This window comes from Anneissia japonica, unplaced genomic scaffold, assembly GCF_011630105.1.
Source record: "Anneissia japonica isolate Jap-2015-1 unplaced genomic scaffold, ASM1163010v1 scaffold287930_len349246_cov199, whole genome shotgun sequence".
Taxonomy (NCBI): domain Eukaryota; kingdom Metazoa; phylum Echinodermata; class Crinoidea; order Comatulida; family Comatulidae; genus Anneissia; species Anneissia japonica.
Window position 1 is genome coordinate 53136 of NW_022717415.1, and position 16507 is coordinate 69642.

Here is a 16507-nt window from a genome sequence, read left to right on the forward strand (position 1 = left end):
CCAGAACGTTCTATGTCCTACCGTTATTGTGCAATTCAATGCTTCTTATCGTATTGCAATTCATGACATTTGTTTAATTCCAACCTCAATTTCTCTTGCAGTTTTTCCGTATCCTCAGTGGATACAGCATCAAATCTAAACTGCTTCTTACCGGCACACCACTCCAGAATAACCTTGAGGAATTGTTTCATTTACTCAACTTCATGGCATCTGCAAAATTCAAGTAAGTTTTTTTATCGTCCTAAATAATTTAGTTGTATTTAAATTCAATTATACAGTGATTTCAATAAATGTAAAAGTTTAAATTAACATATTAAGACATTGGTGCATTTTTTTGAGAGATTATGATCTGTGATGATTTAACATTGACTTCTGTCAAAAGATGACTCTATGCATGTCATTGAAATAACCCTTATTACCTGACCTTTAACATAACTTTGATCTCTGGTCTGTTTTTATGCAAGATCCCATGTTTTCTTTGAGGTGTTTTGCAAGAGGATCAAACCATAAAGACATAAAATAATATTGATCCTCGATGTTTATAACGTTGCTCCAGACATAACATTGACCACTGCTCTTTATTTATTCAGTAATCTCCAAGTTTTCTTGGAGGAGTTTGAGGATATTTCAAAGGAAGATCAGATCAAGAAACTGCATGACATGTTGGGACCACACATGTTGCGTCGTCTTAAGGCAGACGTGCTTAAGAACATGCCCTCTAAGAGCGAGTTCATTGTACGTGTTGATCTCTCACCTCTTCAAAAGTAAGTACAACATTTTTACCTGTTAAATGTTTTTTTTTGGGGGGGGGGAGTTGGAGGAGCGCTGTTACTCATGCATAAATGTATTGTTATTGGCAGGGTATCAATATGATATTCAAAGGTTTGCTGATTTGATTCCTACAGAAGCCTATATCTTTCTATATATTCTACACTGCAATTTTCTGATGAGGTTTATATTTTTATAAATTTACTATAATGTTAACACTACTAGTATGATTCATTTATATCACTTTAATATTTATTAATTTAATATCTAATTTTTATGACTTTAATGTTTTTCACAATAGGAAATACTACAAGTATATCTTGACCCGCAACTTTGAAGCTTTGAACTCCAAAGGAAGTGGTCACCAGGTGTCGCTGCTTAACATCATGATGGACCTCAAGAAATGTTGCAATCATCCGTACCTGTTCCCAACAGCAGCATTGGTATGTGATGTTAAGCAATTAGTATAGTTGTGTATCATTCACTAGTGCAAATTATTATAAGCAGGTTTGATTAATCCATGGAAAAAAAATCCTGACGGTCTGCAATCGCCGTAGTGCCATGTGTAAAAATATCCATTGTAGTGCCTTCTGCACGAGCCGAAAAACACAAGCACACCGTGCACTAATGATAACATATTGCATGGTTTGGGATAGGAAAGTAACATTGGGAGTTACAGTGATGAAGTCTTATGATTGACTTATAATGCTTGTTGGTTATTGGCACGTATTTATATATTGTATTTGGCTGTCGATTTCACAATATCAAAGTTGCACCATAATTACTAATTAAAAATATGTTTATTTGTATCAGATTTATTGAAATATCCATTTATTTTAGGAAGCACCTCGTCTTCCCAATGGAGCATATGAAGTGAATGCTTTGACAAAATCTGCCGGGAAGTTGACTTTACTGAGCAAGATGTTGGTTAAGCTGAAAGTTGATGGTCACAGGGTGCTCATTTTTTCACAGGTATGAGGGAAAGGCATTTTTTTAAAATACCAAATGTACTAATTTCCAAATTGTCTCATAAATTTAAAAAAGTAAATCCTTGCCAAGTCTCAGAGCTCATAGGGTTGCAGCTTATATCCAGTTTCTGTAGCGTGAATGGCTTGAGAGTGTAAAACTCCCTCAGGGTCGGACGGTAGTCCTCACTGTTTACTCCCAGCAATTTGCTGGGACCCATTGATACAGCCTTGTAGACTGAAGTGATGTAGATAAAGTGTATTGCTTAAGGACACAGGCAAAATGCACAGTGAAGAATTGAAACCTCGATAACTTGACTTTGTTTTGACTACTTTATTTGTGATGCCTTACAAAAAATCAGCTACCAGTTTTCAGTAATTGTATACTAGACCTTATCAAGCGATTACAGGTTTTTTTCTGCAGTGCAAAATAAACTTATTACCTTACTTAATAGTAATATTTCATTTATGAGGCATTTCAACAACATTTAGAAGAAACTATTTCTTTGTTAATAGATGACCAAAGTTCTTGATTTACTCGAGGACTTCTGCGAAGGGGAAGGCTACAAGTATGAACGTATTGATGGAGGTATTACTGGAAATTTGCGTCAAGAAGCCATTGATAGATTTAACTGTAAGTACTATATAGATTACCTGATAATTGGTAAAATTATATTGTACCAATTTGCCCACATGTAATTTTTATCATAAACAGTAACAATAGGTGGTCAAGTCAAGTGTTTAGAGGTCAAAAGGACAACTGAGGCATGTCGTATCGAGTAAATGACTTATAAAATATAGGAGCTCAAAAAATGGCTTAAAGATCAAATTTGTTCTTTCACTATAGATCAATTGTTTAGTATCTAATTAATCATGTCTTAGTTCTAGAAATGGTCAACAAATTGTTTATTCAATGTTCTTTTAGTAATTATTTCTATTAAACAATCTATGCACCAATAACTTTCAGGGATGTAGTTATGGTGGGTGGAGGTGAACAGGGCCACCTAGCCTTGAAGTTTTCCACCCAGGCTAAAGCTAATTTCACACCCTCCACCCACCCTTATTAACTCACTTTTCCACCTTTAAAATCCACTCTTATTATTTAGCGTTTTATTAATGTTATCATCTACCCACCCTCAATTGTTTGTCTATCACCCACCCTTAGTTTTCTACAGCTACAACCCTGGCTCAAAATAATGTTTATCTTGACTCTTGGAGTGCTGTACTTCCACTTCTTAATAATTAAGGTTGAAATGTTCAATTTCAATGAATGTCCTCTCATTTAAAGATTTACATACTCACTTAAAATACCAACAACATGAATTTCAATTTGCCTCAACTGGGTAGCATACACAATGACCCTCTTGTGATTGAAGAGATGTACATCCATTATTGAGGGGATGATGACTGACCAGAAGTAACCTCACTCAAGCTTAAGCTTAAGGATAAACTACCAAACTTGAACAATCATTTCATTCCAGTTATTTAATTACTCTATATTAGATTCATTATATACTCTTGTATTAGGTTTTCAATTAATAATTTCAAGTCAAGTCACGTAACTCTATTCTTTGCACATACCCTTAAATTGGCTGACTATAAATTTCAGAATTTGTTATAGTAAAGATAGTATATGAGTGTAAACTGAATTGATTTAACCTTGGAATGGGGCTTAAGTTTTGTTTTTACGACAACCTTTCTCGCTTTCTTTACAGCACCGGGTGCACCACAGATGGTGTTCCTCCTCTCCACACGTGCTGGAGGTCTAGGTATCAATTTGGCCACTGCAGATACTGTCATCATCTACGACTCGGATTGGAACCCGCACAATGACATCCAGGCATTCAGTCGAGCGCATCGTATTGGTCAAGCAAACAAGGTTATGATATACAGATTTGTGACAAGGTCTTCTGTGGAAGAGCGAATCACACAGGTATGCAAAAAAACAATTTTTTTACATGTGGCAAAGACAAGCCAAACCAGTTACTCGTCACAAAAAAATTGATCTTCAGTTATTAATACATGGTTAAAGATAAAAATGGGAGCTATAAAATGGTAAAAGAATCATTTAAATCTGACATTTCCTTATGAAGTTACAAGCGTTTGAACATACAGCTGTTTAGAGAACAATATTTGAGAAATCAGCCTTGAAAGTTTATGATTTCGGACATTCTCCAATAGAAACCATCGCAAAATTGTTTTTTTAACTTCAAAAATGTGGAAAATAACAGCATATTATGATGTATAGATATATAAAGGTTAGTTTTGTGCAATAAAATAGGTTTCAACAATTTTGAAATTTCAGCATGCATTGGTCGTTATCTGTGAGATAAGATTTGCGAGGAGTGACTGGTTTAACTTTCCATTAATTTCAGGATTAAATATATTAAATATAAGTCACAAAAAATGTGAGGCACAATATTAATGGTATCTTACAGCATTTTTATTTTTAGATTGGAATGCTAAAATCTCACCCATCAAACCACAGTTTCTCTTCATTGCCTGTTAAATTATTCACCGCTAGTATGGTTATACAGCATTTATCAATGAGTTAGTTATCAATGTTTTCTGATTAGGTTGCTAAGAAGAAAATGATGTTGACCCACTTAGTTGTACGCTCTGGTCTTGGAGCTGGTAGCACCAACAAGGCAGCCATGAGCAAGAAAGAACTTGATGACATTCTAAAGTTTGGAACTGAAGAACTCTTCAAAGATGATATTGATGGCAAGGGTGAGCTCCACATCATTTTAAATGTTTTTAATTACTTTTATTAAAAATTTATAATTTACCTTGTTTTGCCAATTACAGGAAATTACATTAAAAGCACCATCAAAACATTTTAAGCATCACATAAAAAAGGGAAAAGTTGTAAAACAGGAAAAAGGTTTGTGAAAAACCTAATTAATGCTATTGTCATCCACTTGAACCCACCTCCCCCCTTTTGAATAGCAGAATAGTCCACTCCCACTGTGCTCTATCATTGATGTCAACCAAGCTTTGCTTTATTTTTTCCTTTCTCATTGAGTAGACAACTTTTTTATAAAAATATACAAATATAAGTAAAGATGGAACGTGCAGTGAGATCTCGAGGGTGAGAATGCTTTGGATTTAAATTACTAATAATTGATTTTTTTGTGATTTTAATTTTTCGTTAGATGATGAACTTGTGATCCGTTGGGATGATAAAGCAGTTGCAGATCTTCTGGACCGTGACAAAGAGGTAAAAGATGATGATGAAGAGGAGCAGCAGAAGAATGAATGGGGTGCTAATGAATACCTGAGTTCTTTCAAGGTGGCTAGCTACACCACCAAGCAGGAAGAGGAGTCAGACGAGGAGGAGACGGAAGTCATCAAACAGGAGCTGGAGCCATCTGATCCGGCCTACTGGGAAAAGCTCCTCCGACATCACTACGAGCAGCAGCAGGAAGATCTGGCACGGACTCTTGGGAAGGGAAAGAGAATACGAAAACAGGTTAACTACAATGATGGTGCACAGGGAGATGCTGGTATAAATGAGTTGTTTTGTTATAATAATCTTTGTATTTTACAGTAGTGTTATTGCTGTGTCTGAATCCCTGTCCAGACTTCAAATTTTATTTGACAAACATATTTTACATGCCTAAATATGGTAATGATGACATCACACCACTGTAGATAATATAGGCACATCATGACTCAGACTAAGTTTTTTTTCTAAAGAAGATTTGATAGTCTGTACAGAGCTCAAGATTTTAGTAAAGAGGGTGGGTGGTGGGTGAGGAGGGGATATAAATCATGCTGGGCTACTTGTTTAGGTTACTAGAGATTATTGTATACCACATACATAAGATTCTAAGCATCTGATAGGTTAAGAAGTAGGCAGTAACTTTAACCATCACTCCTATATGACGTAGGTTTAGATAATAGTTAATTTTTTCTATCACCCTAAATGATAGTACTTTTTTCCCTGTCGCGATGTGTAATCTCTAGACCGCCACCTAGAAGGTTGCTAAGTAATTTATGACATGCACGGACGGATAGGCTACAGTCTTCATATCACCTCTGGGCAATAAATTTCAACATTCCCCTCATGAGCACTCAATATTTGTATACTATACTATAACACCTGAATTCGTCATTAAATGGTGAATTTTTATATGCTGGTCAATATTTATTTATTACCCAGCTTTATTTATTTATTACCTACCTTTGAACATAGATATTTTGTTTTGCTACATTTGGTGTGAATGTAAATGTCACATTGACTTCTTGATATATAATTGACACTTGGAACTATTTTTTTCTAGCTTGGGATGACAAACTCAGTGATTACAACAGTGATTATTCTGTGCATACAGATGAAGAAGAGGATGAAGACTTCGATGAGAAATCAGAACGTAAGTATAGCAAGTTAATGTCTACAATGGAAGGCACTAATATTAATTTATTGATTGATAAAGTGCAAAGTAATCACAATGGACCGCACCGGGGTGTCAGTCAAACTTACAGTCGACCATTCAGAACCTTAGCTACAATATAGAAGGGGCGGGGCTTAGCAGAATAGTCCATTTATTTAAAGGTAAGCTTGCTAAATAGAAATTGTACAAAAAGTTACCGATTGAAATTAAGTTGCATTTTTTTCCTGTTCCAGTCAGACGCAGTAGAAGACAAGAAAGAGACAAGGATAAGTTGCCTCCTCTGTTGGCTAGAGTTGGAGGCAGTATTGAGGTAATTTAAATCAACCAAATGATTATTATAAGAAAATAGTTACAGTAACACCTCCCAATTACATACCCCTCCGTCCGAACAGAGTTCATAATTGAGAAAATTCGTAATTCAGAGAGTTGCCATGGGAGCAAAATTTTGTTACGAAAAATGAATTGGATTTTACTGTTTTCTGCAACAAAATAGTACTTTACAGAAGCAAAAATTACCTATGTTCACTCTGTAGTATTCATTTGAAGTGATTTGCGAATGAAAACGTGACCAAATAATGGCCAAAACGAGTGTTATTATTCTCTTTTTTTAAATCGCGAAAATTCATGCGAATAGTGCCCCCAATGAACAAAAAGTGAGATTTACTGTACAGTATGCCTGAACGTGCATGCACAGCTCAAATATAATATATCTCGGCTGAAAACCATCGATATGTCTTGCTTTGAACTTAGTTTTATGTAACTTTATTGGTTGAAATATTTTCTTTTTTAATTAATATAACATTTTATATTATTTTTGAAGACTTTTAAATACAATTTTTTTGTAGTTAAAAACTGTCTATCGTAATGACGTCATCGTTGCAAATTGAGTTTGTAACTTAATTTAAATCAACATAATTCTGATTGCTTTTTTTTTTTTGTAGGTTCTTGGTTTCAACGCACGTCAACGTAAGGCGTTCCTCAATGCCATCATGCGATGGGGAATGCCACCGCAAGATCCGTATAACTCTCAATGGATGGTCCGAGATCTGCGGGGAAAGCCTGAAAAGCATTTCAAGTTAGTTATTTCCCAAAGTCTATTTTATTGTCAGTGTTCATGTATGAAGGTTCATGAATATATGTATGAAGGTTTATGAATTTTAATGATTTTGAATTTATCCACAGAGCTTATGTTTCACTCTTCATGCGTCACCTTTGTGAGCCTGGCTCAGACAACACAGAGACATTCTCAGATGGTGTACCCAGAGAAGGATTGTCACGTCAACATGTTTTGACGAGGATTGGCGTAATGAGTCTTATAAGAAAAAAGGTATGTTTCATGATTGAATATTTCTTTCAAGATATTAATGAAAGGTAATGCTGGAAGAAAGCTTGTAGACCAACAATATATTGTAAATTCATACTTGCATTATTTTCAGGTTCTTGAGTTTGAGCCGGTCAACGGAAAGATCAGTTTGCCAGGATCAGTCGACATCAATGCCATCACTGGAAAAGTTGGTTCCCGCCAGTCATCAGCTACACCATCACCAGTGCCGACTCCCAAGAATGCTGGTTCTCCAGCAGTAAATGCAGACTCTAAGACCAAGGCAGAGAACCTCAAAGATGAAGCCAGGTCTGAGGCTGCTTCGCCAGCTGTTGGATCTCCTGCTGTAGATGGCATCAAAGATGAGGCTAGGTCTTCTGCAAGTTCTCCAGCACCTGTTGCTGATAACGCTAGTGCCCCTGTTGCTGATAATGCTAGTGCCCCTGCTTCTGATAACGCTGGTGCTCCTGCTGCTGTAAAAGAAATCAAAGAAAAGGCAGATGAAGAAGAAAATGAAAAAGGAGAAGAGAAAAAATCTGTTGAAAATGAGAATGAAGCAACTGAAGAAAAGAAAAATGAAACAGACACTAAAGAAGAATCAACAGAAGAGAAAATGGAAACCAATGCTAAACCAGATGAATCAGAAGTAAAGGAAGATGCTAAAGAAGATGAAAAGAAAGATGAGGAGAAGAAAGATGATGAAACAGAGAAGAAAGATGAAGAAACCAAGGAAGAAAAAGCAGAGGAAGAAAAAGCAGAGAATAATCAGGAAGAGAAGATGGATGTAGATCCACCTAAAGATGAAAATAGTGAAGAGAAAGAACAGAGTGGTGAGGGTGAGGCAAAGGAAGAAAAGAAAATTGAAGAATCAAAAGAAGAAAAGGAGGAAAGTGCAGCTGATCAGAAAAAAACCGAAGTGAAAGAAGAGACAGAAGAGAAGAAAGATGACAAAGAACAAGAAAACAAACCAGATACTGAAACAAAGAAAGATGTAAAAGACGAGAAAACTAGTTCCAATGATACATCCAAGACTGATTCAAAAGGAGAAAAGAAAGAGGTGAAGGATGAATCAAAAACAGGAAAGGAAGAGAAGAAAGAAGACAAGACATTTGTCTTCAATATTGCTGATGGTGGCTTCACAGAGCTGCATACCCTCTGGTTGAATGAAGAAAGAGCTGCCAAGAGTTCTGGTGATAGAGGTGATGAGATCTGGCATCGAAAACATGACTTCTGGCTACTTAGTGGCATTGTCAAGTATCCTTTTATTATTATGGTGTCATTTGTTCAGATTGATTTTGACAAGAAATTCAGAATGCACGATGTGCATCGATTGTTATCGTCATTTTCCATTAATCTTGATATTAATGATATTAATGTAAAATAAACAAAATACAAGATTCAGATTGCACTTAAACTATTTACGTTCTACCAAATGTTTGTGGCCTCCTTGACTGAGTTTTTAGACATGGGTATGGCCGATGGCAGGACATCCAGAATGACCAGTGCTACATGCTGATCAATGAACCATTCAAAGTGGACGTTGGCAAGGGTAACTACCTTGAAATGAAAAATAAATTCTTAGCAAGAAGATTTAAGGTGAGTCTGCAAACAATGCATTCTTGTGATACAGATCTTAGAGATATCACTTTGATAAAATACAAAAATAGAAATAAATTGTTGACTGATGAAATATTTACTGTAGTGCTCTTTCTGTACTCTATTTTTTGTTTTGTTAAATTCTTATTTGAACCTTGTAAACATATCAACATTTTTTGATAACAAAAGTGTTATTTTTATTTACCAGCTTCTGGAGCAGGCCCTAGTAATTGAAGAGCAGTTAAGGCGTGCAGCTTACTTGAACCTTACACAGGATCCAAACCATCCAGCGATGGCTTTGAATGCGCGTTTTGCAGAGGTCGAGTGCCTTGCAGAGAGCCATCAACACTTGTCCAAGGAAAGCCTAGCTGGGAACAAACCTGCCAATGCTGTCTTGCACAAAGGTCAGTTGAAATATCATTAATAAGATCAGCATCAACATCTTCAATATTGTCATCAACATGATTGTCCATATCGTCAGTTACCAATTATCATCATCATCTACTATGATAATTATTATTAGAACCATACAATATACATAGGATAGGATTACCAAGGTGGATCCTATGTGATAAATATTTAAGTAAATCAAAGCAGTTACAACACAGGTAGTCCAAAATAATAGTGTTACAAAAATGAGCGTACATTATTATTACCCAGGGGAAGTCAAAGGGCCAACCAACCACACAGAGAAAACCAAAGGGATAACTACCCAGGTGAATCCCAAAAGGTAACTAGAGTAATAATTCATAATTCATAATTTTATTTTCCTCACACAAGATGGTAGTTAACAAAGGGAGATGTTCCCTGTACAAGTGTCCACTACCAAAGCATAGCAATAAAAGCCACAATAACACTGAAATCCAGTAATAATAATAACAATAATAGCAATAATAATAGTAATAATATTCATAATAATGATCACAGTAATAAGGATAATAATAGTGTAGTAATCATAACAAAAATAACAATAGTATTAAGGATGAACAGTAAAAATTATTGATTTCTAAATGCCATTAAGAGTAATGTATCAACCAAGGTGATAGAAGTGATTTAATTAGGCTGTTTGTTGTTGATTATGTGACAATTCTTTATCTGAAATTTTCTTATTTTTAGTATTAAACCAATTGGAGGAGCTCCTAAGTGATATGAAGTCTGATGTGGCACGTTTACCTGCCACCCTCTCCCGCATCCCACCAGTTGCGGCAAGACTACAGATGACAGAACGTAGCATCCTCAGCAGGCTCGCCACCAGAGACTCACAATCATCAGCATCAAAGTCTCAGAGCCAGTCACAGCAGCAGGCGTCGCATGCATCTTCCTCACCGGCATCAACACCAGCCCCAGCACCAGCACATGAGGTAATGCATCCTCAACATCACACAATGATGGCAGTGAGGAGTACACATGTCAAAATGATACAGTAGAACCCCTCTTTTGGGACACTCCTATTAGAGGGACTCTCTTGGACTGCAAAACGAGAGAAAGTATGTCTTAACACTATGGCCAACCCCTATTCAGGAGACACCCTATTAAAGGGACAAATTTTACTCCCGAAGGTGTAGGGGTTCTACTGTATTGAGGATGTTAATAATTGTCATAATATTTTGTGTTATAAAAGATGAATATGTGAATTTACCAGCAGCATCATCCTCATCATATCAGTACTGTTATTTTCATCATCATCATGCCATAAACAAAATTGTTGTGTAGCCAAAGTGCATTGACAGTTTGAATTTGGTGTTGATACTTTATGATGATAATGTTAATAATGTTGAAATTGGTGGTCTTAAACAGTGTCACAACAATCTTTGCCAAAATTGAATAAATCAAATAAATTCAAAATTATTATAATATTTTTGCTTTGTTTGTTATGTTCAGTCCTCCCAGTCCAGCCAACATCAACAGCATGCCAGCTTCAGCTCCCAGAACCCTTATGCATCATACAAGCCCAATGCAAGCTTTGGAGGCAGTTTCGCCACAAACTACACCATGTACAGACCCTCTGGCCAATATGGCAACCAGTATTCCAGCAAAAAAAGTAAGTTGTACTTAATTCATTTTGAATTTTCTGAACAAATTAAAGGAAAAGGCTCAAAGAAGCATTTTTTAATTCATAAAAAAAAATGGCTTCGCTTTATTAAACACTATAGTGTAGACAAATGCAAGTACCAGATATTATTATTGTTATGTTGTTATATTTTCTTTTAAAATTTACTTCAGTTATTTAATTTTTCTAATATTCTTATTATTAATTATCATTATTTTGTTATTAGGTAAATATACTTATTTTGGAAAATTGTGCTATTGTCTGGTAATTCATTTATTTTTTTATTTCCTTTATTTTGAAATAAAATTCCAATTTTATCATCAAATCCAACGACGCAAAACGATTCCCCCGTAACATATACTAAAAAACTGATTCATGCATGGTGTGTGCAATTTAATAACAACATTTCTCCATTAAACTCGAAAATTTTAATTTCCTGTGTTTGTTTGAGGTTTTATTAACATTTAACAGATGAACTAACATTGCATAATATAATATAATATTTTATAATACATTATTATTTATATTTTTTATTTAAATATTATTTATTTAGATTGCATATTCTAAGCAATATTTAAATGTACAGTGTAGACAAATGCAAAGGTTACAAAGTAGTTTCATTCTTTAAGAAATGTAAAATATGTGTATAAAATATACATGGTGATAAAAAAGTTATTTTCTATAACTATTTCATATTTATTAGTTAATTATTTTTTCATACTCAGTGATCTTAAATTACATCTACAAGTCTCCTTCCAATTAAATACCGCCTCCAATTAAAGACCACCTCCGATTAAGGACCACATTTCTGTGATTCTAAATTACAGACCAAAGCTGCTAAATGAAAACCCCAGTCCCGAAAGTGGTCATTATTTGGAGGGAGACCTGTATTTCTATATTGATTGATACATAGATTAACTGATTGACTAAATTTATTCAGTAAAACTTGGTTTACATACAAAAACCACCACTCACCCTATGCATGGATAGGAATAAATCCATGGTTGAGTTATCAAGTTAATTAATTAAACCACGAAAATCTACTTTTTGAATACAATTCTCTCAGGCAAATGTATTTTGTAAATTTTTTGTGTTGCTCTGGTGTTGCAACACAAACGTTTTTTGGTCTAGTATAAGTATTTTTAAACATGAGAAAAAAAAACTTATTCCATTTAATGACAGGTGCGCAACCTGTTCCTCAAGGTAATGTACAGGTGCTGCCAGGCTCCAGTCAACCACAGGTGGTGAAATCCCACCAACCCTCCACCAGTAACTACTACTCAACCATGCTGAGTAATGCCTCAAGTGCCATCTCAAACTCAAAAGGTAAATAATTAAAGGTTTATATGAGCCCTTGTTTTAGGTCCCAGAAAATGACATTGTAAAAACATACATTTTGCTATTATTTTCCCCATCCCCCTATTATGTTTATTGTTGTTATTGTTACTACTATATTATCTTTTTCTCCTTTCTATGGAATTATATTGATACCATTATTATATTTTGTTTTTAATAATTACTTTGAATCTTTTTGCTAGGCTTTATATTTTATTTCTTTCCGATCCTTCAAACACAAACTCGGTCCACATTATCAAGAGTTTTGTGAGAAATACCCATATATGAATAATATGACATCATCGTACCATATGAGGCATGCCATCCCAAAACCAGCGTACTGTCACTAATTATTAAACTGAGTAATTACCAAAAGAATGGGGCAGTATTGTATACTTTAGTACAGAGAAACCATAATACTCTTGCTCATAACTTTGGAAATCGTCAATAGTAAATCAATTCCAGTAAATGAGCCATCATTTTAAAGCTTTAATATTGAGAATTTAAATATATTAATCAATAAAAATCAAAATCAATTATTTTTTGTCACTGATGCTAGTTTTAGCATGGCAAGCCTCTTAGTGGACAGAGTTTTTAAAGAATGTTGCCACCTGCTTGTGATATAACCTAATGCATGTTCTTGTTCTGTTCTGCACTCTGTAGGTTCGCATTCTGGCAAGGCCATCCCACCGGTAGCACACCAGGGCTCAAGTAAAGCTTCCGAAGGAGGCCTAGGTGGGTCAGCACAACCCAAGTAATCTGTCTGTACTCCATCGCTCACAAGGTGCCTGGCTTACACACAAAAATAATCAATCACATTTTTCTTGTGTGTTTCTAATTCTTCATTAAGTCTTGTATGCTAATTTTGTACTTGAAAGGTACAACATCACTGGTATGCCTTGCTAGGAAGCTAGGCATATGATTGCAGAATATTATATTTAATGAATGTACTGTATGCATGGCATCACTGCCCCACAATTTAGTACATATTAGACAAATCAGCAGTTAGAAATAAGTTTTAAGAAGTTATCACTGTTATTAGTACTGTAATAAAAATATTATGTATTTTAATTAAATTATTATTGTTCTTCCTATTGTTAGTATTTATTATAATTATTATAGTTGTTATGGTAGTTCTTGATAGAAAGTGTGAACAATACTATTGCTTGAAATAAAACAAAACTAACAAATAATTATCCCAGAATGCAATGTGGTGTTGGCGTGAATGCATGCTGTGTTGACTCAAAATGCTTGTTGCATTGTGGGTAATAATAAAACATCTCATGAATATTCATATCCCTTGACCTTAGTCCTTAACCTATATCACTGACTAAAAAAATTTGAGATTTATATCCTGTTGCCTGTACAGATTACTTCATGTTATATGCTGGTGTACAGAATGTCGAATATAATTATTAAAGTAAATGCTTATAATTTGGTAACTTTGTTTTTTCTGCAGGCCCTGCTTGTGATAGAAGCAGACCACGCACTTCTGATGAAGTTATTTTCATTGATTAAATCAAAGGGATAATAGAAGCCATGTCAGATCCAGGGGTTTAAATAAGCAACACAAGATCCAAACTGGAGTCAAAGAGATTAAAAAGTGCAAGTTCCAGGAGATAAAGAAAACAATTCAAGGTCAAGGATTAAAAATTCATCAATTATTAAAGCTTCTAAAGATCCACGGATAAAGAATGTAATCCAAAATCCAAAAGATTAGGAAATCATGCAAGATCATTAGGATTAGTAAAGCTGAATAAAATTCATTGGATAAAGAGAGCAATCCAGGTTCCAGGATTAAAAGTTCATCAAAATTCAGGGAATTATTAAAGCTACACAAGATCCACGGATAAAGAATGAAATCCAAAATCCAAGAGATTAAAAAATTATTCAAGATCTATGGGATTAATAAAACAATCCAAGGTCTAGAGTGAAAAAAAAATCTTCCAAGATCCAGGGATGAAGAATGCAAGAAAGGATAATAAAGCTACACAAAATCGAGAGATAAGGGATGCAATCCAATGTTCAGGAGATAAGGTAGACAAGCAAATACCAGAGGTCTAAAAAGCGATTAGGAGTAATTAAGAAATCCAGTATCCACAATAATTACTATTAAGATATGAATTTGCGTCATCACTTGTGGGTCATCACTCCCACAATAATTACCCTATGCACAATACTGTAGTTACTTAAAAAAATCTTTAATAAAACAACTCCAGTTAATAAAGGTTAGAGAAAAGGCTAATCATAAATATAGATTTATTACTCTGAAATTCTTGCTTCATTCTTGTATGTTCTAAATTAAGATAGGTGTAGTCTAAATCAAAAGTGTTTTTTAATAACCTTCATACAATAAGTAACAGCAAGACAATTTTTTTCATGGCAAATTTATGATTATGTGTAACCTTGCATTGTTGCATATTTAAATCATTGAATTCATCCCAATTACAAACTGTAGAATCTTAGTTGCAGCTTAGTATATTTTAAAACTATTTTATCTTCTTGAGGGTGCTTGTCTAGGATACAAACGATTCACAATGCAAAACTGAACTATTTTCTATTTTTTGGTAAAAATTATCCTGGAATTAAAATGGATTTTCCTATATTCAATAAAATATTTAATTTATCAAGTATTCACACAGATGATTTTGATACCGGTTTGAGAGCTGTAGTGGTTAGTTTTGGACTGGCATATCCTTGCTGTCCTACAGTAGCTTGTCCTTAACCCACTTGATAATTTGAAATACAGTATTTGAATATATATGTTCATAGCGACCTGACCCATGGCGTGCTCGATGCTTGTCACTGGCTGGCTTGTTACATTTGAATTCCTTTAGATAAAATTGCAGTGCCCTATTCAGACGTTCCTGTGCACACCTCGTTATCAATACTTCTCTATATTTCGATAGGTATGAAAATGTTTATTTAAATATCGCCTGTTGTTGCTAATTTCCTGCATGAATATATATTTGCAGAATTCTGTGTTTTTATCTCAATGAGTCATTGATTATTTCACATTTTTAATTCAAACCTAGATTATAAGGGATTAAGAGGTAATTCCTAATCCTAAATTTAATTATATTAATTCTCTCAAAACCTATGCAGATTATGAAGCGTTTTTGTGATATTTGTCATCTCTATTAATTTGTGTATTGATTCTAATTGTAAATTTCCCTAATTAAGTGCATGTTAACTGTTTTTATCCGAAAGTAAGCTTTTTGTATGCAAGGGTATTTTTTTTGCAAAAATATCTGGCTAGGAATAGAATTAATGGGAAAGAAAATTCAGGTTGTATTTATTAATTATTATGTTAACCTAAATGCTTAAAAATGAAGAAGAAATATTAAAGTGAAATGATAGCAATTGTTTATATTTTGTGTTAATTTCCTATTTTCCCACATACATATGTTTAACAATACAATAAAACAAACTATTTTTCTGCAGGCCTGCTCACACATTCAGGTTTTCTCTCAGACTTAATGACAAAAGTCTTGCGCATAAATGCAATATTGGCTATATATTTAAAAAATGTGTACATTTGTAACCTTTGTAGCTCTCTTACTAAATATTCATCGTCGACAGTACTGTACTCGAAATAGGATTGGTTATGTAAATACGAGTCACTTCTGATTTTTGGTTGTAAAAATACAACCCTACATTGACGACGAATGTATTCCCGGGCATTTAGCAAATACCTTCCTCCCAGGGTAGCGAACACCCTGGGAAGAGGATTCTTCGAAATAATAGTATCGTGCCTGAAAATTTGTCCAACTTGGACAAATATATAGTACTTATTTGTTTTAACAGCATATAGTCTTATCACCTTGAAAGCCAGTTCAATTCTGAGTTACCAGAGTTCTCCAGCGGTTTTTCCTAATGTTAGGGATTTGATTAGTGCAAAGGAACCTTCATGTCGGTACTGAAGACGAAAATGCTGTCAAATATTTTATTGCTTTCATTTTAAATTGCCTGATGTTTTAAGTGAATATTTTGCCAGTTTTCATACAACTTTATGCCAACATGGCTACTGTGTACTTTATTACATTACATTATCATTTGGGTGTTCTATTCAAAC

General features: G+C 34.5%; 1 protein-coding gene across 4 annotated transcripts in view; it reads left to right on the top strand.

Moving 5' to 3' along the window:
• LOC117110224 (chromodomain-helicase-DNA-binding protein 5-like) overlaps nucleotides 1-15802 on the top strand; it is a 29278-nt gene extending 13476 nt beyond the window's left edge. For 2 of the 4 annotated variants that reach the window (XM_033252846.1, XM_033252848.1), the window contains 20 exons: nucleotides 102-223; nucleotides 591-764; nucleotides 1070-1211; nucleotides 1609-1740; nucleotides 2250-2367; nucleotides 3449-3666; nucleotides 4310-4463; nucleotides 4889-5239; nucleotides 6020-6109; nucleotides 6364-6440; nucleotides 7072-7205; nucleotides 7313-7457; nucleotides 7567-8705; nucleotides 8915-9047; nucleotides 9256-9451; nucleotides 10164-10408; nucleotides 10929-11088; nucleotides 12280-12423; nucleotides 13096-13167; nucleotides 13892-15802. In XM_033252846.1, coding sequence (XP_033108737.1) covers nucleotides 102-223; nucleotides 591-764; nucleotides 1070-1211; nucleotides 1609-1740; nucleotides 2250-2367; nucleotides 3449-3666; nucleotides 4310-4463; nucleotides 4889-5239; nucleotides 6020-6109; nucleotides 6364-6440; nucleotides 7072-7205; nucleotides 7313-7457; nucleotides 7567-8705; nucleotides 8915-9047; nucleotides 9256-9451; nucleotides 10164-10408; nucleotides 10929-11088; nucleotides 12280-12423; nucleotides 13096-13167; nucleotides 13892-13950 — 4005 coding nt within the window. In that variant the 3' untranslated portion in view covers nucleotides 13951-15802. Of the gene's footprint in view, nucleotides 1-101; nucleotides 224-590; nucleotides 765-1069; nucleotides 1212-1608; nucleotides 1741-2249; nucleotides 2368-3448; nucleotides 3667-4309; nucleotides 4464-4888; nucleotides 5240-6019; nucleotides 6110-6363; nucleotides 6441-7071; nucleotides 7206-7312; nucleotides 7458-7566; nucleotides 8706-8914; nucleotides 9048-9255; nucleotides 9452-10163; nucleotides 10409-10928; nucleotides 11093-12279; nucleotides 12424-13095; nucleotides 13217-13891 lie in introns of those variants that run through there. The other 2 variants (XM_033252847.1, XR_004445646.1) reach the window with 2 other exon arrangements.
• The last annotated feature ends 705 nt before the right edge of the window (nucleotides 15803-16507 follow it).